This window comes from Mesoplodon bidens (genome assembly GCF_964165515.1).
Source record: "Mesoplodon bidens genome assembly, chromosome: 18".
In the NCBI taxonomy this organism is placed as follows: domain Eukaryota; kingdom Metazoa; phylum Chordata; class Mammalia; order Artiodactyla; family Ziphiidae; genus Mesoplodon; species Mesoplodon bidens.
In genome coordinates, this window is record NC_138175.1 from 755,770 (window position 1) to 779,964 (window position 24,195).

Below are 24,195 nucleotides of genomic sequence, written 5' to 3' on the forward strand. Positions count from 1 at the left end.
AAAGACAGGGGTCTACCATCCATTCTTGGTGTTTGGATATGCAAAGCCAACACGTGAAGCTGTGCACACCACAGTCTCCCTTTAACAACCAAGGTACCACGGTCCTTTCTTTGTAAGATCACAAATCAGGTGACCCTGGTGTGTGCCTCAGATGCACACAGGTGCAGCCCCACCAGGCGCCTGGGAATCTGCCCGCAGCTCCTGCTCAATCCCCACTTCCCTCAGAAGCCGATCACCCCACCTAAGAGAACGTGACGTTTATCCTCCTCCACCCCTTCTCTTCGCTTCCTGCTTCCTTTGCTCTGCTTCCTCTTCCTTCATACCTCATCTAACCGCCTAACGTGCTACCTACACATCTGTTGTCTTGTGTGGCAGGAACAATGTAGGAAGCTCACTGAATGAAAAAATAACTCATAGAAACTTCCAGAACATAAGCTTCCCCTTGAGGAGTGCTGACTATAGTTAAAAGGGCACATCTTTTAACTATAAAGCAGTCTGCTACTTCATCTCCAGCCTTCACATGCCCCCCTCAGCCTACAGGTCACCAAGGCCTCAAAGGACAGCAGCTCATGGGGCAAAGGCCTTGCCTGTCCTGTTCCCTGTGACATGCCCTGGCTAGCAGACTCCACAGATGAACAGAACAGCTCAGTGTGGGGAGGAACCCAAAGATCATGCAACTTCCTCCCTTCATAACTAAAACCACTGAGGTCCATGGAATTCATGACACACCTGTGCTGCACCCCGTCGATTACTGCCTTCCACCCGGTTAACAACTAGAACAGCCCCCTGCAATGCTGAGGGTCACGTGGCCACAGGTGAAAGGCTCTGCTTTCACTGATGTTGCCGGAAACAACCTGAAACTGACGTGCACCAGCTCCGAAATGAACAGAGATGAGAGGGGAAAGTTCACTGTCTTTCAATACTGTCTGGAAACCAAGATAACTTTCTCCGATCAAAATCCGGAGGCTCCACATTAGTCTCTCAGAAAAGAATTCAATGTGATCACTACTCCCTGGGATGTACAAAAACAAACCTTAAAATATGGTGTATTTCAGAGTATCTAACCCACGGGAAGGCGTACAATACAGGAGTATCTAAAAGCGAATATGCTGACCAGCTGTAGCCTTACGTTTCCTCGCCTATAAAATAGAGTTAGAGCAGCTCCTACCTAAAGGACGGGTATAAGACTTAACGGAGACAGTCCCCGTAAAGCCCTTAGCACGGAAGCCCTCAAAAAATGTTAGTTACGATTAGAGTGGCAGAACTGGACTCGACGAATGTTGTTCGAATAAAAACCACATAACACTTGCCAAAACTCTTTCACGTCCGTCATCAAAACGGAGAGCAACCCTGCGAGACAGTGCAGAAGTCATTATCACCGCTGAGCCCAGGAGGAAACCACCTCGCGGTCGGAGCGAGCGCCCTAGAAGACACGGTAGGTTCGCAGCGGAGCGAAGCCTGAACGCAATTCGCTCCACGCGGCTCTTGGGAGAGCGGAATGAGGACGCGCGGGCAGTGGGCAGGGCGCTGAGAGGCAGCGGGAACTTTCGAAGAAAAGGGAGGGGGCTCGGAGGACAGACGGAACCGGTTCGGGCGAGCGTCAGCCTGCTCAGCCGCGGGGATGGGCTGGAGCCCCGGGGCCAGCCGGCCGGGGGTGTGGTCGCCGCCGCCGCGCCTCCGCCTCTCGGTGCCCGGGTTCCCGCACCCGGTTCCCGCGCCCCGCTCCCGCGCGCTGGCGGGGGATGTGGTAGCCGCCGCCGCGCACCCGCTTCTCGGTGCTCCGGTTCCCACACCCGGTCCCCGCGCCGGCCGGCGCAGCTGGATGGCGTCACCGCGGCGTCGAGCGCAGCCACCGCCCCTGCCGTCCGGAACCGGCGGGCAACGCCTCCCCGCTCACCTGCTGGGCGGTCCGCCGCATCGCCACAGCACGGCGAGCGGCACGGCCACCACCCTGCTACCGGCCGCCGCCACCAGCCACTGCGACAGGCCCCACCCCCGACCTCGCGCCCCTGGGGCGCGCGCACGCCCAGTGCAGCGGCGAATAGGTCATAGGGCGCCACACCCCCGGCCAACCTCCGGGTGCCTGACGCATGCGCGGTGAGGCCAAGGCGACGACGCGGGGACCTCTCCTTAGGTGTCTACTCTACGGCCTGACTTGGATCTCAACCTGCGCGCCGCCCTGGCCCGCGGTGACCGACGCGGACCAGGTGCTGAGGGGACAGCCAGCGCCTTTAGATTTATTTTAAATCCGGCGTCTCCAAGGACAGGTATTTCCGGGGTCCTCCATGGGAAGCGGCTCACCAGAGCGAACGGCGACCCGCTAGGCCCAGCCCGAAGTGCTCCTGGTGGTCCCAGCGCTGCGCTGGGAATCGGTTCCGGGAGGAAGCACAGCACTGGGGCTGCGTGTGCTGTGCAGCCTACTGCCGCTCACGGAGTTGTTTCTGCGTCACGGAAACCCACGCGTGCTGTCCAGGGATGTGGACGCTCTGATCGACGCCGGAGGCCCACGCTGGCCGCCCTGGAGCCCAGAATGAAGCGGCCTGATCCTGGGCAGTGTCGTGGGCCGGCCTGTGCTGACCCTTCCACGTCTCCAGGGACGGCAGCCTGTGCCTCTTCGAAGCCCCACTTTCTCTTCCCTAAGTTCTGCAAGACGGTATAGAATAACCACAGGCTTTCTCGCACCTGGGACTGCTGTTCTTTTAGTACATTACGGAGGCAAAGATGCCTGGGAAAAGGCCCCGATATGCGACGGCCATCCCGAGTGCCAAAAGGGAACGGAAAGCAATTACCCTCGACGTGAAATTAGAAGTGTTAAGACGGTTTGAAGTGGGTGAAAAGCTCAGCCAGGTCGCAAAGGCCTTAGGCCTTGCTGTCTCTACAGTGGCGACAATCCGAGATAACAAAGAAAAAATCAAAGCGAGTTCACAAATAGCTACTCCGTTGAGAGCCTCCCGTTTGACTCGCCACCGAAGTGCAGTCATGGAGACCATGGAGCGGTTGTTGCGTGTGTGGCTTGAAGACCAGAGCCAGCGAAACGCGCCCCTGAGCGTCACCGTTATTCAGGAGAAGGCTAAGAGTTTGTTCGATGACTTACAGCGTGAACAAGGGGAAAGCTCTCAAACAGCAAAGTTCAGTGCAAGTAAAGGGTGGTTTGTGAGATTCAAGGAACGCCACTGTTTGCCCCACTTCAAGACGAACAGCACGGCCCCTGGTAAGGAGGATGTATATCCAGAAATCCTGAAAAGCATCATCCAAGAAGGTGAGTACACCCCCCAGCAAGTTTTTAATGTAGATGAGACAGGGCTTTATTGGAAAAGAATGCCTGAAAGAACGTTTATTTCGGTAGAAGAGAAAGCTGAGCCCGGGTTTAAATCATCCAAAGATCGCTTGATGCTGCTTCTTGGTGGCAATGCAGCTGGGGACTTTAAGTTGAAGCCCTTATTGGTGTACCACTCAGAAAACCCCAAGGCTCTGGAGGGGTACTCCAAACCCAATTTGCCTGTGATTTGGCGCTCCAATAAAAGGGCCTGGGCGACCAGGAGCATCTTTCATGAGTGGTTCACATACTTTTTTTGCCCTGCCGTTGAAAAATACTGTGCCCAAAATAATCTCACCAACAAAGCACTGCTCATCTTAGACAACGCGCCATGCCACCCAGTAAACTTGAGCGATCTGTCTGATAATGTAAGAGTGGAATATCTTCATGACAATACAGCTGACTCGATCCAGCCCATGGGTCAAGGTGTGGCCTCTACCTTCAAAGCTCATTACCTGAGAAGGACTTTTGAGCACATCCTAGAAGCAACAGATGGGGACGATACAGCTGAGATCAGGGAGTTTTGGAGAAAGTACAGCATCATGGATGCTGTGGACAACATTGCAGTAGCTTGGGAGGAGCTCAGGCCAGCAACAATGAACAGCGTGTGGAAGAAGGTTTGGCCCGAGTGTGTTCAGTTCCAGAGTGTTTGCCAAACAGACAACATTGCCCAGCTTCAGCAAAATATCGTGACCCTTGCCAAGAGTGTGGCGCTCGGAGAGGTGGGAGAAGCTGACGTGGAACAGCTGCTGCAGTCCCACGAGGAGGGTCTCTCAAATGAGGAGCTGATGCAGCTGGAGCAGGAACCGGCAAGAGAGGAGGAGGAGGGTGAAGAGGCTGCACCTGCCCTGCGCCAACTAACCACACGGGAGCTGTCAGCAGCCTTCTCACATTTTGAGGCCGGCTTGCAGGTCCTTAGCAGTAACAGCCCTGATGACGCGTGGAACCTGAAAGTTACGAGAGCAATCAGTGATGCAATAAGCTGCTACAGGGACCTGTACAGTGAGAAGGAGTGGCGCTCAAAGCAGCTCTCCTAGGCGACTCAGGGTGCGTGACCAGACGCAACGGGGTGACCTCCTGGGTGAGGCCCAACCAAGCCTCTGCTTTCAGGTGTTTAACATCCCTGGAAACCCTGCTTCTGGTATTTTCATTTTGACACTTAAGAGCATCCGTTATGGCATTAAAATTTTACTTAAATATGTGCTTTAAGAAGATTGAATGAAAGAAAATCCAGGAAAAGTTATTTAAAACAAACTACGAGGAGACTAGCCCTGGTAGACATTAAAACACACTATAAAACCTCTGTGATTGAATCAGGGAGGTATTCGGACCTGTAGGATACAATAGAAAGTCCAGAAATAGATACAAATAGGCTTTTGTTTTTTTTAAATAGCCCAGGACAGCTGGTTAAAATTTGGCAAAAGATAGTTAATTCATAACTCACAGCATACACAAGAATAAACAAACAGATGAGGGATCTAAATGGAAAAAATGAAACAAGTACTACAAAACACATGGATGAATGTCTTTGATGTGGGTGTTGGGGAAGATTTTCTAGGACTCAAAATCCAGAGGAGATTTAAGATTAATCAGTTTAACCATATGAAAAGGTAACAAAACTTTTCTATGAGGATAAAACACTACAAACAAGGTCAAAGGCAAATGACACACTGGAAGAAAATTTCTCACAGATAATGGACTAATACCCCTGATAAGTGAAGGACTGTTAAAGATTGAGAATACCAAAAATCCAATAGAAAAGTGGGCAAAAGATAGAATTCATAAATAAGTAAACTAGATCCTGAAACATAAGCTTGACCTCACTCAAGAGAAATGCAAGTGAAAGCTACACAGATACCATTTCTCATCATTCAATAATCAAAAAGTGTGACTGCACATTCTCTTGGGGTGGCTGTGGCATTACTGGCACCCTCATTCATTGCTGGTGAGGGTGCAGGTTTGCACATCCCTTACCGAGGGGCATTGAACACTAGTAAAAAAATATATTTCTTTTGATTTAGCAATCCCACTTTTAGGATTATACCCTAAAGATACACTGACAACAAAAGAAAATATATGTGCACAGATTATTTGTTGCAGCCTTGTTTGTAACTGCAAAAGCTACGGAACAGCCTGAAGAGTCTCAAGTGAAATAGTCATATAAAATGGCACTTCCACACGGTGGAATGTAAGCCAGTTGTAAATGATGATAGCTACCATAGTAGTAGAATAAGGAAGAACTCAGCTGATGTGGTTTTCAGGATATATTATTAATTGAAAGAAAGCAACACCCAAGAGTAGAGTGTGCTACCTTTTGTGGAAGAAAGAAGGGGAAATAAAATACACACGTACTTACTCTTGTACGAAAAGAAACCCAGGAAGGAGAAATCGGAGACTAAAGAGATTGGTTACGGGGGTGGGGCGGAGATGTAACTTTTGTACCTTTTGGGAAGTTCTGATTGGGGAACCATGTTAATATATTGCACAAACAAAAGTAAACAAGGGTAGGGAAATAAAACAGTGCAGTATATGAACGGAACTGTATTGCGCATGAATTGCATATCCACAACAAGGGGGAGAAACACCGAAGTGAATTTTAAACACCTTATTTTGACTTATGCCCTCAGACGAGAGACAAAAAAGAACCTAAACAAATACTAAACGCTTGTTAGTAGCCTTGTTTTTCACCAGCATAGGTGAGCAATGCCAAAGGTGCTGTGTGTGTACTCTAGGATTGAGTAAATAAGTATATTATGGATAATGGAGCCGGGTTTCTCACTGTCAAGGGAATTGCAAATATGAAGAAGGGAAAGAATGACTCTTGTGTTGTTTTGAAATTGGAAGTATCGGTGTAAACTCATGGTTTTTAATATGTTTATAGACCAATAAGGAAATGCACATGGGGTACTATTTCCTACCCCAGCCATGAGTGTAACCAACGACCACATCTTGTTTCCTGAGTGCCATGCTCCACCAGAAGGTTCTGGGGCTCCTCAGAAACATGACTGGTTCCAGGGCTGGGACTGGGGAAATTACAGAATAAGCCTGGAATACCTTGCTATACTGGAAAGGAAGCAAATGCCTAAAGAATGCCAGGAACGTGTCAAAAGGACACAGGAGACGGGGACCAAAGCATCTCCAGGAGTAGGACAGATGACACACTACAGACACAGCATCACATCTATGAAAATGCCACCAAAAGTGCAAAGCCCAAATCCAATCAGAAAAACCCACACTGAAGGAAAGTTTTCAGAATAATTAGCCTGTGCTTTTTCTTTTTCTTTTTTTTTAATTAATTTATTTGGCTGCATTGGGTCTCTGTTGCTGCGAATGGGCTTTCTCTAGTTGCGGCCAGCGGGGGCTCCTCTTCCTTGTGGTGCGCGGGCTTCTCATTGCGGTGGCTTCTCTTGTTGCAGAGCAGGGGCTCTAGGCACACAGGCTTCAGTTGTTGTGCTGCCACAGTAGCAGCAGTTGTGGCTCGCAGACTCAGTACTTGTGGCTCGCGGGCTCTAGAGCACAGGCTCAGTAGTTGTGGCGCACGGGCTTCGTTGCTCTGCGGCATGTGGGAGCTTCCCGGACCAGGGCTCAAACCCATGTCCCCTGCATTGGCAGGCAGATTCTTAACCACTGAGCCACCAGGGACTTCCCTAGCCTGTGGTTTTCAATGTCAGTGTCATGAACCCTTCCAGATTAAAGGCTAAAACGACATGGCAACTGAGTGGCAAAATCTGAATACGGTTTGTTGTAGGTTTTATGGTCCCAAATCAATGTCAACTTCCTGATGTTATGACCGCACTACAGCCGTGTAAGGCAACGTCCTTGATTGGGAGTAACACACGAGTTACTTAGAGGCAAAGGGGCAACTTAACTGCCAGATGGTTCACAGGAGTGTGGAGAAAGGATGAAGCCAACGGGGCAAGACGTTAACATTGATGGAACCCAGGAGGTGGGTACCTGGGAGTGTTTCTGCAACACTTCTGTAAGCCTAAATTTGTCAAAATTAAAAGGTTAAAAGAAAGTACTCTTTCATACCTGAAGGGGGTGGGTGGAGGCTGCATCCTGTGATGCCCACATGCAGCCTTACCTGTTTGAAGCTGGGGGCGCCAGCACCAGGCCCACGGACCCCCTCTCACACCTTTCCCCCACCCTCTGCCTGTGCCCCCATCGGGCTCTCAGGTCTCCTGGGCCATAGGGCTGCTGTCTACCAGCCTGTCTGGATGCAGCTGGATAAAGGCACCTTCTCAAGCACATTCCTGATGTTTTCTTTGAGATCCTGGTCAAAACCAGGGCTCATATCTCTAGAGAAGTGTACATACAGAGGTTTGAATGTAATTTGGGAGGGGGTGTAGGGTTCTCCTGAAGTCCAAGGGCCCTGTCAGTGGGCCCAGCTTGTGAAGACGCGAGAGGCTCCCAGGTGCTAGACCTGGGACCTGCACTACTTACAGTGCGTTAACGAGACAGTCTTTCCACCGGGACGGTTGTGCAGAGAAGATGTATCTTCTACTCACTGAGCATTCTCCGTGTGCCGGGCTGTGCCCGGTGCTTCCTGGCACCCAAACAGCCCCACCAGGGATGTGTTTTAGTGCCTCTTAGAGGGGTCAGCACACTGAGGCCTAGGCACGGTGCCCAGATTACAGTCGACCCCGTTGGATGGGGAGGGCTGTGGGCTGTGACTAAACCTGTTTTTGATTCGTATGTCAAGCAAACCCTGCCCTGTCCCCAGCTCAGCACACACACCACGGTCTGGAGAACACAGATTTAGTGAGACGGGGGCTGCAGCGCATTACACAGCCCTCCTGGGAGGGCCTGCCCATGCTAACTGGTTCCTTGGTGGGTTCTTGCTACCATGAGCTGGACTCACAAAGACCCACACACGATTCTGTTTAAAGAATTTGTCATCCAGAAGGGGGAGACGGGGCAGAGGTAATGGGGGTAGTTTGAAAAAAAAAAAAAGAGCCAACTTTGCCCAACCAATGGCAGTCTAGGAACGTTTCTTGTGGACACAGTGATTGACTGTAACTGGAATAACGTGCTGATTACACGGGAAATTCAGGGACAGCCAATATCCCTATGATAGAAATGCGACGCTGCGGTGAGACGTGTGCAGATCTGGGGTGTAGGAAGAGGGCATTTAGCCTTTAACCCCCGCTCAACCCCGAGAAGAAAGGGGTCCCGATGGGGGCCAGCCTCCCACTGTGCTCAGCACAGATGGAGGGGATCGCCTAAAGCCACCGGACAGAGCTTCCCTGGGGTGCAGAGGGGTGAGGAGGGGGTGGCGCTGTCTTTACCCACCGCCCGCGTCGGCCCGCCAGCTAGCTAGGCTGGCCTTTCTGCTGGCCGAGCCTCTGCTCGGGCTTCCCAGTCAAAGGTGATGAACGCCCCGGTGGCTGTGTCCCCTGCCCACCGCCCACCACCTGTGCATCAACAGTCAGCGCACTCCAGGGCGGGGAGGAGGGCAGGAAGAACTGCGCAGCCGTATCCTGAGACGTCCTCTTCCCACGGGCCTTCCCCTGGACGGCAGGGTCTCCCAAGGGTCCCCACAAACGCAGCTCCCCCACTGGATAGCTGGGGGTCAGTCCTGCATCCCGGGCTCCCTCTGCTGGAGCAAAGGTTTCCGGTGCCTGACCTCAGGCCCCCAAACAGAAGGCCCCCGGGCGGGGGCTCCAAGGCCTGTGCAGGCAGGCACCGTGGTGGCAGGACGCAGCTGCCCGTCACACGGGGTCCCGAGCCTGCTGTCACCAGCCCTCTCACCTAACCCTGACCTCCCCGTGGGGCACGGTCCCTGCCCCACACCTGGAAGCCGGGCAGCCTCTTTGGGTGGGACCCCCTGCCCCCCAGCTTGGAGCACCAGGGTGAGCTGGGCTGGGCCAAGGCAGGAGCGGCGCCCAGTCCGCCCAGCGGTGACAGCTAGACGGCCCCTTCCTTCCACGTTGTGTACAAAAAGCCAGTAACCCGTGGACCGGCCCGCCAGAGGAGGACCCAGAGAGAGAAGCCTGGTGGGAGGCAGGGGCAGGGCCCTTGGGAGATAGTTAGGAATAGCCCCAGCCAGGGACAACCAGAGGTCCCCAGAGAGACAAGGGGCTGGGGGAGGGAGCCTCCACGTAGAACCCAAACCATCCACCGCAGATAAAACTCAGGCCAAGGCTGAGTGTGTAGCTGGCATCCTCAGTCTTGTCGGCCACTCCCCGGAAGCCCTCCAGGATTTCCAGGGTGGCCCAGGCCCAGCAGCCTTGGTCCCAAGGGTGTGGGGGGCTCTTGGCCAAGGGGGGATGAGAAGAATCCCTTCCCCACTCCCCTCCCCTTAGAGCTCTGCAGTTCGGGGAGGGGGTGCACATCCTGGCCCACACAGCAGCCGGAAAACAGCCAGGCATGGCTGCCCCAAGTCCCGGTAAGCGCTAGGGGATGGTGGTCCTTGTGGTGCCCCACGAGGCCAGTCATCCCCCAGAGCTTACCATCATCCCCGAGGTGCTGGGGAGAGGTCCAGGGGCTGTAGCCTAGGTTCTCCAGAGCACAAGAAACGCCTTGACTTTGACAACGACCGGCAGGGCGGGCCCCAGACAGGCCCACGAGGGGTTCCGTTGCTCTAGGCGTCCACGTCTGGACCAGGCTCCTGGAAGAGTGACTGCTTCCGCAAGGTAAGGCGGGCACACCTAGGGCACGTGGTGGAATTGTCGTAGTAGCAGTCCCTGGGGGCAGGGAGACAGGGTCAGCCCGGGAAGGGGCACGGCTCTCTGCATGTAGACTTCTACCACCGAGTCTTCACAAGGTCCTTAAGTCATGTCCCAGTATCCCCCCGGACGGACGGGGAAACTGAAGCAGAGTTTCTCCCAAAGGGTCAGTGCAGAAGGCTGCACCCAGGCATGCCTGCCAGTCCTGCTGTCCTGTCCCTGTATGCGGGCCCTTCCTAACGGCTCCACACGTATTGCCTGTGGCCCTGTGATGGGGAGGGTTCTGCTCAGAGCTCAGTGACCCCCGACCTGTGCCCACTGCCGTGCAGAGCCTCCACTCAGGGCTCTGTGGAGGTGCACACGGTCCCCACGGCAGTTTAAATGTTTGAAGGGGGCGTAGCAGTATTGGACAGGACAGACACCATGCAAACTGCCAGCTCGAGGGAGCTCACGGTTTTAACAACAGCTTCTGCTATAGTCACTGCAACCGCAAGCCCAGCTCTGCAGACCTATGAGGTCGGCGGTGGCTCTGAGGAACACCAAGTGCCAGGAAAAACCAGTGTGGACTGAAACGGGTGGCGGGGTCCCATCTGAGCCCAGTGTAAGAAGCCGTGTGGGCCCAGCAGGCGCACGCCTATGGGTAACTGTGCTTAATGAATTCAAATATCTTTCTTCTGATTTATGTGTATCATTCTTCTAAACGTCCACAAGTCTTTAGGACATAAATGCTTAAGCTGTTTGAACCTAAGTACTTAATAAACAAAAATGTTAGGTATTTCTCGCGGCCTAGGGAATGTTTGAAAACAAATCACAAGAGCTGAGAAGTTTCGGAAGCCCTGGCCTCAGCTAAACCTCAGTCCCGGTGGAGGAGGGAAGCCAGTCGCATACGTGCGCACCCGCGGGGTCTGGGCTGCGCACCCCTCCCCAGCCCACGGGGGCTTCTTCCCAGCAGAACTTCAGCTGAGTCTCACCATCAGGGTCTAAGTCCACATCTCAGGATCAAGGCAAAGAGATCTGAAACCAGGCGGCGAAGATCAAGCCCCAGTGTCTCCCTCCCTCCCTCCCTCTCCCCGCGTCTATCAGAGGGGGTCGGGGGTCAGGGTCTCGAGCACCGACCTGTGGAAGACGGCGGAGCAGTCGGCGCACACCGACGTGTGGCTGTCGAAGGGGAATAGCACGTCGCCCTCTCTGCAGAGCTCACACACAAAGCCCTTGGCCTGGCACCGCTGGCGGCGAGGCGGGATGGTCAGTGCCCGCTCCCAGGGTGGAGGGCCCATCTGCCAGAGCCGCCCCCCCGCCCTCCCCAGCTGGCCCGCGGGGGGACCCACCTCGCAGTCCAGCTTGATGTGCTTGGCGAACAGCGTGTGGGTCTCCGCCAGCGAGCAACCCAGGCGGCCCGTGCGCGCGTCCAGCAGGTCCTGCACGGAGTACATCTCGTCGCTCTCCACAAAGTGCTGCCGGTGCTGGAGCTGCGGGCCCGGCCAGCGTGACCCCAGGGCCCTCGCCCTGCCCACACCCCGGCGCGCCGGAAGCTGGGCCCCCTTCCCCACTGTATCTCGTCCACACACCTCGCCACACCCTGACACGCTGCTTCCTCCTTTTCCTGTCTGCCCAGCCCGAAGGGCACCGCTCTGCCCCCCGCCCCCCGGGACCCAGACACTGCCTGCCTGCAGCAGGCACCCAGTGAGTATTTGCAGGACAAGTAAACAGGTGAGCCTTGAAAAGTGTTTTGTGGTCCGCCCTTCCTGGGCTGGCCCGTGCCTGGTCCACTCCATGGAGACTCCCATGGAGGCTGCAGGATGAGACCCCCGCCTCTCAGCGCTCCTCACGTGGATGGAATCAGAGCAGGTTTTTGTGGGTACAATGCCTGTTTGCTTACGGCAGACCTAGTGTTCCCGGGGACAGTATGGAGACCTTCTGCTAACAGCACAAGACACGCAAGGCATCAAGCCATCCCCCCCACGGCCCTGGTCTGTTTCCCCCCCACCCTCCCCCCCACCCCCGGGGCAGGCGGGCTGACCTGCAGGAGCAGGCGAGCCGCCATGGCCTCCCTGCAGGTGATGAAATACGGCTTCATGAGCAAGATATCCTGGCGCAGCTTCTGTGGACGAGAGGGGCCGGTGGGCATCCCTGGTGGGGGCAGGGGCTGTGCCTGGCGTGTCTGTGGGGCGGGGCTGGCCCTGCTCTGGCTCTGTAGGAAGTCATGTCACCTTACGCTCTGGGTCAGTAGGGGACAGGAGGTACCTTCCCGTCCCCCAGCGCAGCCCCGGATCTGAGCGCTCCAGCCAAGCTCAAGTTCAAGCCACAGCTTCCCGGCCAGGCAGGACCCTGAGGTTCCTTTGTCCGCAGTCTCTCCCCCGAGCCCAGCTCCACACGTGCACACACACCTCGGGCGCATCTGAGCTTGCCTCCATCGACGGAGACTGACCAGTCAAACCCCTCCTCAGCCCGGGATCTCGGCAGCTCAGCCCACCGTGCCTCAGCCCGCTCCCCTTCGAGCCCCACCCCTCTCAGCACCAGCCTGAGGCACCCTCACCTGCCCGTGCCCCACCCCGGCCTCCTGCTGAGTGGCCCCCACCACTCTCAGGTGCGTCCAGCACCTGAGCACACAGACGTGGTTAAGTGGAGAATACACACTGGGACGCAAAGACTAGTGCAAGAAAGAGAAACAGTGCGGTTTGTCTCCATAATATCCTCCAATAGGCTGGGTTAGATAAACTACATCACTGAAATGAACTTCACCTGATTCTCATTTTCTAATGTGACTACTAGAAAAATTCAAATTGCCTCTGATCCTTGCGTTGTATTTCATATTGTGGCTGGACAGTTGCTTCAGCGACTTTAACTTAAAGGACAGGGGCGGGGCCCAGCTAAGCAGGCGGCATCTCTCCGAGCCACCACCCCCGGGCGGAGCAGGGTCGCCGCCCCACGCCCGCCCCCTCCCCAGCCTCACCCGGATCTCCACCAGCTCCTCCACGTAGTTGAACAGCAGAGGGTTGATCTCCCGGAGCCGGAGCACGGGCCTCGACACCATCAGCGCCAGGTAGCGCATGCTGCCGCGGGATACCTGCGGGGGGGGGGGGGCGGGAAGGCGGCACCTCGGGCGCACCGCCCCCAGCCACGCCCCAGCCACGCCCCCTCCCACCCCAATCCCCAGCGGCCGAGGGCTGTACCCCAGGGCCGTGCCCCTCGCTCCACCTCGCTGCGCTCCCCGCCCACCTTGCGCGGCTCGAAGTCCCAGTTGTGTACCACGCGCGCTGGGATGACAGCCAGGTCGTTCCAGTGGCAGTGGCTGCAGTAGTACTGGCCGGTGTAGTCGCACTGCCGGGCCTCGCTGGGCACGCCCCCTGTGGAGAGGGAAAGCGTTACACAGTCTGCGAGACCTGCGAGGTCCCGCCCCCAGCCCCGCCCACGGCACACAGGACGAGAACCAGCGGGGCCAAGGGTTCCACCCTCCACACCCGACTCATCATCTTCTAGGCCACCCTGCTTCCCTGTTTCTCACCAGTAAAATGGGACAATAGTAGAACTCCCGCCAGGCGACTGCCAGAGGCAGTATATTTCTCGGAAGAAGGCCGGATACACAGCCTGTGGAGGACGGCTGCGGGATTTCCCCATCGAGGTGGGTTTTCTGTGACAATGGGGCCACACCTGGGAGGCTGAGTGCAGCCCAGCCCTGCAGGGACTCCTAGGGGACCCACGTTGCAACCTCACCCTGCCCGGGTGGGAAGTGAAAAGGAACCCATAGCAGCCCCTTGTCGCTTCCCCAGGAAAGGAGCAGGACTCGCTCCACCGGCGTCACGCTACCCTTCGCCATTGCAGGCACCCAACTTCCTCATACAGCTGTTGGCAGGGCTCCTGGCCCAGGCAGCTGCCCCCGGCCCTGTGCCCTGCTCTCCCCGGGGCACTCACGCAGAGAGATGGGTGCCCGGCACTCGGCACAGCGGTAATCCTGGCTGTCCAGCCCTGCCTCGGGGCAGATGTTCAGCTCATACGCGGCCTGGTGGCTGACTTTGGGCCGCACACAGGGCTTGGAGATGAGGTCCAAACACTTGCTGTGACAGCGGTAATAACACCCTGGTTGGGGGCCCAGCAACGTGCTTCTTAGCAGGGTGGTCACCCTGCAGCCCAGGCTGACCTTCAGCTGCCGGGACCCCCAGGGGCTCCACTCCAATTCCCAGACCAACGCAAGAGCCTCTCCAGGCACCACTGCAGCTTCCCAAATGTCAAAGGTCCCTTCAGTCCCCACCCAAGTCTTGCCCTGAAGGTACCTGCAGACCTTTCTCCCCAACTCCATACTCAAAGGGCCAGGGGCCTGCCTGCCATTCCCATCTGGGTGCCTAAAGGGCTCAAACCCAAGCTGTCTGAGTGGAAGCCAGCTCTTCCTTACCAATCCCGCCCCAGTCTTCCCAGCTCAGGTTTCAATGCCTCCATCTTTCCACCTACTGAGGCGTCATCCCAGTCCTTCAGCTAGTGCTGCACTTGGCCCCTTCTCATCCGAATGCCCCACCCTAGTCACAGTCCATCACTTTCCCTCCTTCAGGCCACGCTCAGCTCAGCAGCCGGAGTTAAAACCTAAGTATGTCCTGCACTCACCCGTGGCCCCAGTGCACTTACGCAAAAGGCTCTAGCCACCTCTGAGCCCACCTCTACCGTGCCCCCTCCCCGACACGGTGCTCCAGCCACACTGCTCTCTGCTCCTCCTCGAAGACACCGGACACACACTGACCACAGGGCCTTTGCACAGACAGCTCCCCTGAAGAAATGTTCCTTCCTAGATATACTCCTGGTGTGCCCCCAACCTCCAAGTTTTTTATTAAATGTCACATGATGCCTTTTCATTTCACCCTAACGTAGCACCCATCCCCCTCCCCAACACATGCTAGTCCCTTTCCTTATTCTTGTTTACTATATGTCTAACATACCATTTATTTATTTGATTTTTCATCCAGAACAGCACCTCCAATGGAATTTTCTGCACTGATGGAAACGTCCTGTCTGCACTGTCCAACGGGTGGCCACCAGCCTCATGTGGCTGTTGTGTACTTGGAATGTGCATGGTACAACTGAGCAACTAGTTATTTACTTTGATTAACTGAAATTCGAATAGCCACGCATGGCTAGTGGATGTGAGCCTGGTGAAGGCAGGCATCTGGGTCTTTCATCCCCTCGCTCTACCTCCCATCCCCCCCACGCCTCAGGGCTCAGTAAATACCAAAAACACCGCAGAGAATTCCCCCTCCCCTGGGGCCTGGAGTGCCAGGCCAGAAGGAGCAGTCCGGTCTCGGCCCACCTGTGCAGGTGTACCAGGTCTGAATGAGCCCCCAGATGACGGTGTGACACTTGTCACAGGTTTGCTTCACACTCTTGCTCTTCTCCTTGTAGAAGCGGTGCTCGAGAAGGACTCGGATGTTGGGCTCATCCTCACTGGGGTCCTGGGGAGGGGGCCAGGGAGGGTCACAGGTGAGCCAGGTGGCAGCTCTTTTCCCGTCACACGAGCCCCTTGACTACGCCTCCCAGGTACCACGTGTAGCAGAGGTTGTGAAATTTACCCCAGTGCCACAGCCCTTCCCTTACAACAGAACACAGTGACTGGTCAGGCCAGGACCACCCAGGTTACAGACCACCTTTGTACCTAGGTGCTGCCCCGGCGGCACGTGAGCAGGAGTGAAAGGGCCTTTGCTGCCCTGCCCACATTGTGTTTGCTGGCTGGGTGCAGACCCAGAGGCGGGGGGGGGGCGCTGTCGTGGACTTGCCAGGGGCTGGCAGAGCACCGAGAAAGGAGGACCTGGGGTCTCCGACACCAATAGCTGCCAGATGGGCCCTGGGCCACCTACAACATTCCCATATGAGGAAAACTACACAACCAGTTCCTTTAAGCCACTGTACTTTGGGGTGTCTTAGCTCGTGCCATAGCCTTACCTATATTCTAATGAACATTCCCCTTTCTATATTTCCAGGGACTCAGGAGCCAGTGCAGGGATGCGGTGGGGCCCCAGCCAAACAGGGCGTGGTCTCAAGGACTACATGACGGACCCCTGTGGTGTTTGGCTTCCAGGATCCGCGAGCCCTTCTGCTGTCACCTTCGGCAAGCCACCCCCTCCTCTGGGTCATGTGGTTCAAGGTGGGATTAACTTACCCACTTGCTCCAGTGGGTGGACACATGACCCAGGATTGCGATCACCATCAGACTAGTAGAGAAACAGTCTGCACCTGGGGTGAGGGCCCATCGCTGTCCCGCCTGCCTGGGTAGCTTCAGCCAGTCAGGTGCGGAGGGTGGAACCTCAGCCCCTCTGCCCCCGAGGGGCCCGGCCTCCGGACGTGCGTGCCCCAGCCCAGCTGCAGCTGCCTGGTCGGGGGCGGCCGGCACCCACCTTCAGCTCCTGGAGCTTCAGCCGGAGGTGGATGAGCCTCACCACGGCGTCCTTCTGCTTCTCCGACTGCTCCGGCAGCTCCAGGATGGCCTGCTTGCACTCCTGGATGGCCTGCCGCAGCTGCCGGCTGTCAGAGGCCAGGAACAGGCCCTGCTCGGGCGGAGGCGGGAGGGGGCGGGCTTGGGGCCAGTGACAGTCAGATGCCCCCTGCGTGCTCTCCTTTCTGGCCGGGCCCAGCCTCATAGGCAGTTGGGCCCAGAGAAGACCTCCCTGAGCCCTGCTCGCCCGGGTGGCCCAGGCGGCCAAGGACTTGCTCAAGACCCGGGAACCCGGGCAGCAGAGGCAGGAGCCACGCCACACCACCTGCCCCCTCTCTGGACCTGTCCACCCATGGACCTCTAGAGACCTAATTCAGGACGTTTTTCAAAACACAACTTCCCTCTCTTAGAAATCCAATTGCTTTTCTGGCTATGCTATTTCGCTTACTTCTACAGAACTTCCTCTTGGATGAAAGCAGGGAAATGACACTCATCTGTCGACAAGGAGAGGAAGTGGCCTCTGGTTCGGTCACCAAGCTCAGAGACACCCCGGGCACCCACCCGCCCCTGGCCCCAGCACCTCACAGGTGGACCGGGGGCGGGGCCCAACAAAGCCCTTAGACTCCGGGGCAGGGAGACAGGCCAGGTCTCAGAGCTGGGGCTGATCTCGCCCCAGGAGAGCAGTGTCACTGCCCTCAGGAGCCATGTTCCTCCCCCCATACACTGAGCCTCCAGGCAAAGAGGAGGTGACACTTCTCTTGGAAACCAGTGTGTGGCCCGTAGGAGGGGCTCAGAAATGTTATAATAAAGATGCAAAACACATAAATGAAATAGGTATCTGTAGCAGCAAAGTGCAAAGCTTAAAGGCCACATGAACAACAAAAATGAACAGCAAAAGAGAACTGGGGTCTCCAGGTGAATTTTTTGAAAACCATATTTGAATGTTACTATAATGTTTCTCTCAAAAGTTGGAGATAGTTTGCATAAAACGGGAAGATTTTCAAACTTAAAAAAAAAAGTATTAGAGCCCTTTTATTAAAAAACAAACAAAAAACAAACAAGAAACAGCAAGGTTTCCAGGGAACAAAATATAGCACAGACAAGAGCGGCCCTGCCTAGCTGAGTGGGCAGCGAGTGTGGGCAGGGGGCTTCCCCTCTCCCGCCCTCTCCCTCACCCTACAGCGTGACTGTAGGATTCGTGGGACCCCAGGTGGAATTAACTCTCACATCTGCTTCAAGGACCCGGGTGCGGAGGGGAGGGAACGGCGCTCAGGAGAACAGCAGCCCAGGCTCCCCACCCCAGGTCCGGCCCGCCCCACAGGCCCGCAAACACGTTTTGGGGGTGGGAGCCAGGTGTCACATGGGCCTCAGATTCCAGGCCCAGGAGCCCCTGCTGAGGTGGGCATGGCCGGCTCCTCGTGCTTTGGGGGCTCACCTCGTCCCCCTCCCTGCCCGCAGACCCTGAACCTTACCACAGGGCGGGCGAAGTGGTCCTCGGACAGGCCTAGATCCATCACGCGCTCAGGACAGCGGAACTCTGGCTCTCCGGGGGGCAGCTCGGGCAGGGCCTCTGGGGAGGGCGGCAGAGAGACGAGTCAGCCTGCCACCCCCAGGAGGAAGCTGTGGAGCCCACGGGAGGCGAGGGAAGCAGGGCCCTGCCCTGGCATCGACCCTGTTTGCATTTGCAAAGGAACCTGTGCAGACAGGAGAGTGCCGTGCAAAAACAGTAAACATTACAGCAACATGCCGATTTCTAAGGCCCATGCCTCGTGTGTACATCTGCGGGCTCGAGAAGGGCCGCTGGAGCGCTACACACCATAACACGTGAAACCCCGTGTGGACACCGGCCACCTCTGCACACACGCCCCCGGGGCCCCCGGCAGCCCGTTGGCTCCATCCGCAGTCTCAGGGCTCACATCCTGCTGACCTCTCACCCTCCAGATCTTGGCGCTGAGTTCACGCCCCAAGCGTTCTCCAAGTGAGCACCCGCTGTGCGCTGGGCCCTGGGACACAGCAGTGACAACACAGGCACACATCCCTGCCCTGGGGAGTGTTCATTCCCCAGGGGATGCAACGGGGAAAGCGGGTTGTGCTGCAGAGAAGAGGGGGCCCCCGCGTGTCCACGGGAGGAACCCTGTAGGGGGGCGCCGGTGTGACGGGCTCATACCACCCGCACAGCAGCCCCCAGCACCCACCTTCAGGAGCGGCCTGCAGGGCCTCTCTGCCGGGCCCCTGCTCATGCTGCCAGGGCCCGAGCTGCTTGTTGAAAGGATTGAGGTGGACCTGCCGGAACCGGGCGAGCTTCTCGTCATCTTCCATAGCACCCCACCTGCGGGCGGGCGGGCCGGGCGGGGCAGAGGTGGGTGTCTGGCTCCCGGGCTTGCCGCGGTCCCCTCCCCTTTCTGAGTGCCTGGGGCTTCGGAGGGGAGGCCTGGCCCCTCCCCCTTCCCCAGGAGGGTGCGGGCCAAACATCCCCACACCACGGCCTCCCCCTTCAGACCCTCCCCAAACCAGCCGAGCCCCCTCACCCCGGCGCCCACTGCTGGAACCCCCTCAGAAAGAGCAGTGATGTCCAAGCCGCTGATGGGGCAGGCAGGGCCAGGAGGGCGTGCCCAGCCAGACCTCCAGCACGGGCCCTTTGATCCCACCTGCCTCACTTGCCCTGGTAGAGCCATGCCCTCCCTGTCCACCAAGGAGCCAAAGTTGTGCGGCGCCCAGGATCACACCTGCCAGGACTCCGTTCCTCCCTTCTGGCCCTGGACCCAAGGTCCTTTCCAGTCAGAGCATCCAGAACCCGCCCTCCCCGCCCCCCCCCTCCCCAGCAGAAGGGTCAGTGCTGATGCCAGGGCTCAGGCCTGCTCTGCTACCTGCAGTGTGGCCTTGGGCAGGGCCCACCTCCCGGTGCCCCACGGGGAGGGCCCACGAACGCCGTGTAGTCACCGCGTGGGCCAGGCTGGCGCTGCACCGATGCCCCATGCGGCCAGAGCCCATGCCCAGCCCCACACCTTGGGACCCAAGGAAACAGGCAGGAAGTGCCTGGTTCACAGCCTGGCACTGCTTTCCCCTGCCCAGAGCTCAGCAAACCGCGAACACACGGGGCTGGGGCTCCTGAGACAGAGGAAGGGAACTTGGTGGGTTTCCCTCCCAGGTCCCCCCACTTAACTAGCGGGTCCACATCCCCCAGCCTCTCTCTGCTTCAGGGCCAAATGAGTTCACAGAAGGTTGGACAGATGTTTGTTAAAACTTTGTAGTAAGGGCATGGATGTTGGTTCTGCTTTCCTTATACCTGGTTACCATCTGAAATAATTTGTTATTATACAAGGCAATCCTATGACTCCTATCTGCCCTCCACCCCACGAAAGGAGAACTGAGCCAGAGTGGATGGCCCAGGGCCACCCCACCCAGTGCTGCCCTGTACCTGGGCAGGGACTCTCACACACACCCTGGGGCCTCACCTGCCTCTCTGGTCTCTGTGGTGGGATGTGGGTTGGAAGTTCCAGCCTGGTGGAACCTGGCACCCATTGACTAGCTGCCCCTAGGTCAAAACAGGGCGGGACACAGATGCCATGGGCCCAAGTCACAGTCTCCCTTATGACCTGATGTCTCTGGGCAGCTCACACAGGGTGCCCAGGCCCTGATGCCCAGCACCACCCCAGATGGCAAGGGCCACAGTGCCCTAGGAAGCCCCCGGAGCGCAGGGGAGATCCAGCTGTTCACTAACAAGTGAGATCCATATTCACTAACCCCTTCTTCCGGAGGGGTGAGGAAGCCCTGAGCTGTTCACCCCCAGGCTTCATTCAGGTGAGACAGAAATAAACTTCGGTTTAAACTACGGTTACCGGGAGGAGTTCTGTCTCTTGCAGCCAAAACAGATCCTGACTGATCACCCTAACAGCCTTGTGGTCAGCAGACAAATTGGCCCTATTCAAATCCCAGCTCTGTCAGCTCCAGCTGTGTGACCTCGGGCAAATGCCTAAAGCTTTCTGTGCTTTTGAGTTCTCATGTTTCAAGTGGGAATAATACTAGTACCCACTGTGTAGAGTTACAGATTAGTGAATACAAAGTTCTGACTACCTTGTCCAGAAATAAACACCAGCTGCAACTTGTCCTTAGCACCGTTACATTAAGAATCAGACAGGCCTGAGTTAATACTGCCTCTCCCAGTGAAGAGCATTTTCTTGCCCATAAATAAGGGAGCACGCCTGCCTCCTGGGGCGGGGTGGGAGGGGGGTGAGGATTAAGCACTTGTGCATGGCAGTTAAGCCTGTAACCCACAGTCGCTGCAGAGCAAACTGTCTCTGACATCACTTGATGATCAGCCCACCCCCAAGAGACTGGAGGGTCAGGAGCCACCCCAGGGGTCTCTCCCCCAAAACCTCCCAGCGTTTTAAAAGATGGCCAGAGCCACTATGGAGCACAGTATGGAGGTTCCTCAAAAAACTAGAAATAGAGTTGCCATAAGATCCTACAATCCCACTCCTGGGCATATATCTGGAGGAAACCATAATTCAAAAAGATACATGCATCCCTATGTTCACAGCAGCACTATGCACAGTAGCTAACACACGGAAACAACCTAAATATCCACTGACAGATGAATGGATAAAGAAGATGTGGTACATATATATAATGGAATACTACTCAGCCATAAAAAGGAATGAAGTTAGGTCATTTGTAGAGACATGGATGGACCTAGAGTCTGTCATACAGAGCGAAGCCAGAAAGAGAAAAACAAATACTGTACACTAACGCATATACGTGGAATCTAGAAAAACGGTACAGATGAACCTTTGTAGGGCAGGAATAGAGATGCAGACATACAGAATGGATGTGTGGACACGGGGAGGGGAAGGGAACGGTAGGATGAATTGGGAGATTAGGTTTGACATGAATACTGTGTGTAAAATAGCTAGTGGGAACCTGCAGGATAGCACAGGGAGCTCAGTTCGGTGCTCTGTGACGACCTAGATGAGGGGGAGATGGAAGGGAGGTCCGAGAGGGAGGGGATATAGGTGTACATAGAGCTGATTCACGTCATTGTACAGCAGAAACTAGCACAACACTATAAAGCAATTTTACTCCAATTAAAAGAAAAAGAAAAAGAGTCTGAAAGTGGAGACTCCCTCCCTCAGGAGGTATTTCCTGTAACCCCTTCACCTCACCTCTCAGGTTTCTGGCATCCCACCCAACCCCACCCTTTCTCTCTTTACCTCTGCAGCCTGGATGCTGTGGCTCAACCAGTAGATAACCCTGTCCTGTCCCCAGGGAACTGCAAAAGCATTTTTATTCTCACCCATCTATTGGACCACAGGGTGGTATTTTACTTTTTGAGACTCAAACGGAATTTGTCTGGTGACGCCTGAGCATGGGAAACAGACAGCACTTAACAAGAGGGTGTGACAACATGGGTGTGTGTTGTAAACACGGCTGTGTCTTCACTAATGTACTTTAATGTCCTACTTTGTCCTTTATTTCCTAAAGAGTGTACATGAGAAATGAACTCAGCAAGAACTGGAAATAAAGAAACCACTTCTAAATCTCAAAAAAAAAAAGAATGAAATAATGCCATTTGTAGCAACATGGATGGACCTAGAGATGATCATACTAAGTGAAATAAGTCAGAAAGAGAAAGACAAATACCATGTGATATCACTTATATGTGGACTCTAAAATATGACACAAATGAACTTATCTACGAAACAGAAACAGACTCACAAACATAGAGAACAGACTTGTGGTTGCCAAGGGGGAAGGAATGGGGGGTTGGATTGGGCGTTTGGGGTCAGCAGATGCAAACTATTATATACAGAACGGATAAACAACAAGGTCCTACTGTATAGCACAGGGAACTATATTCCACATCCTGTAATAAACCATAATGGGCAAGAATATGAAGGAGAATATATCTATCTATATCTATATATTTAACCGAATCACTTTGCTGTACACCAGAAACTAACAGAACGTTGTAACTCAACTGTACTTCAATTTTAAAAATAAATAAATAAATAAAAAGCACAGGTTCTCAGGCCCTACCTAGAAAAATAAATAAATAAAATAAAATATGGCCGGAGGAGCTCAAAGGCAGGAACACCTCCACTCTTCCCAGCAGCCCTCCTTGGGCTACAGGCTCTCCTGGAAAAAGCATCTCTCATTAACCCCCTTATGGGCAGTGCCAGTCTCAGGCCTGGCAGAGAGGCTGCAGGTGAGTGAATGACTGGGCTCACCTGACTTCTCTCAGCCCCAGTTTCTCTCCGGCCAAGTTGGAGGAGCGTATTTGGGGGTGTGGGAGGGGAGCTGCCGAGGGCAGACAGATGATGTCCCGACACAGGGGCCTGGCAGATGCAGTGCGCGGCAGCTGACTTTGAGGAAAGCGACAGCAACCCTCACCACCCCACCAGGTTCACCCCCCAGAGAGCTCTGCATCCGGAATTCAGGCTTGGCCTCAGAGAGGAGCACGCAGGAAGGCGGGCGCTGAGAGGCATGCAGGAAACCCGCTAGCCCACTGTCTACCCTCCTCCAGAGGCCTCCTCTCACGGGGGCTGCGGACTCCACGGCTTTGCAATGAAAGGAAAGCTCAGAACAAAGCCCAGGACCTCTCGCGGTCCGGAGGAACATGGGGCTGAAGCTCAGATGTGCCCGAAATAGCCTCTCCTGTTCTCGAGGAGGCACGGCCACCAAGAGGACCTGTTATCACCCCGGCTGCCACCAGAGGCCCCTGGACTTCTCCCCGGAGGGCGTAGGGCCGATGGTACATCCTAACTGCTCACACCTGGAAGGAGGCCCGCCAGGACCCCGCAGGGGCAGGGTTACTGTCCCTTGAAGGACTGTTTGCGGCTGAAGCTTAGCAGCAGCCACCCCGGCGTCTGGGAGACGCCGCCCCAAAACGGGCCTCCCCCACCTTCACCCACAACAACAACAACAACATACACTCTGGGGACCCTCGCTAACTGGCTCCGCACAGGGGCAGGTCTCTTCCACCACGCCCGCCCGTTTCATAGATGAGGAAACTGAGGCTTGGAGTGGTCCAGCCCCAGCGCAGGGCGGCACAGCCACGGCGACCCCTCGGGCCTCACGGATCCTACAGACAGCGACTGTCGACAGCCGGAAGCAGTGACAGTGTCATCTGCCGGGGGCCGCCTTCCCCGCTGAACCCTGCTCGAGTGGGTGGCGCGGCTGAGGTCTCCAAACCCCTCTGCCCCCAGGTGAGGACCCGCGGGTCTGAATCCTGCTCTGCGCCCGGGCCGGGGCCTCGGGCGGGTCCCTCGCCCCCTGCGCCGCGGGGTCCGCGTCGGGAGAGGGGGCTCTCCGAGCTCCGGGGCGCGGCGGCCCGAGCGTTCCCCGTCTGCTCCACCCAGACCCCCACCCGCGCCCGCGCCCGCTCCGCCGCTCACCTGACCGCCGCAGCCCTCGCTACATTGTGTGCGCCCGGCCGGCCTCGTTACATCGTATCCACCGCCGCCCTCGATACATTGTATCCGCCCCGCCCGCTGCTGCCTCCTGCGGCCGGGAGGCTCATAGCACAGGCGGCGTCTGCGCGTCCCGCCCCCGGCCCGGAGGCCTCCACCTCCCGCTCCAGGAAACGGGTGACACTTCATCCCAGCTTTTCAAGGCGGTGTGAAATAAAATTCATGTTTTATGGCAAGACAAGAAAATTTTAAACATAAAAATTTTCTCTGCCCTTTGGCCTCCTCTCTCCCCGCTGTGCATCTGTATCTGCGTTTATGCATCGATCAAACCTCCCCATCGGCAGAAATGCCTGCTCAACCACAAGGAGCAACATTCTTCTGGCATCCACG

The 24,195-nt window shown here is 56.1% G+C and overlaps 1 protein-coding gene across 7 annotated transcripts; it reads right to left on the reverse strand.

The window, feature by feature from the left end:
- Positions 1–9,885: 9,885 nt before the first annotated feature.
- On the reverse strand, positions 9,886–23,875 carry DEF8 (differentially expressed in FDCP 8 homolog). 7 transcript variants are annotated; one of them, XM_081216634.1, is made up of 12 exons: positions 23,791–23,875; positions 18,592–18,725; positions 17,869–17,966; positions 16,359–16,508; positions 15,278–15,419; positions 13,897–14,061; positions 13,204–13,331; positions 12,938–13,051; positions 12,005–12,085; positions 11,313–11,402; positions 11,101–11,210; positions 9,886–10,002 (listed from the first exon to the last, which is right to left on the reverse strand). In XM_081216634.1, the coding sequence occupies exons 2-12, from the start codon at positions 18,713–18,715 to the stop codon at positions 9,900–9,902; spliced, it is 1,305 nt and encodes a 434-aa protein (XP_081072760.1). In that variant the 5' UTR covers positions 18,716–18,725; positions 23,791–23,875; the 3' UTR covers positions 9,886–9,899. The 7 variants fall into 7 exon arrangements, with proteins under 7 accessions (XP_081072760.1, XP_081072759.1, XP_081072757.1 ...); XM_081216633.1 differs by having other exon boundaries at positions 11,313–11,453; XM_081216631.1 differs by having other exon boundaries at positions 12,005–12,175.
- Between the last annotated feature and the right edge of the window lie 320 nt (positions 23,876–24,195).

Bases quoted from the DNA above. Each gene is read 5' to 3' on its own strand.
- DEF8 (XM_081216630.1), bottom strand. From the start codon at position 18,715: ATGGAAGATGACGAGAAGCTCGCCCGGTTCCGGCAGGTCCACCTCAAT. The intron at 14,062-15,277 runs GTGGGCCGAGAC...GCCCCCAACCAG, and splicing joins GACCTGGTACACCTGCACAG to GGTGTTATTACCGCTGTCAC. The intron at 10,003-11,100 runs GTCGGTGCTCGA...CCCTGCCCCCAG, and splicing joins TGCTCCGCCGTCTTCCACAG to GGACTGCTACTACGACAATT.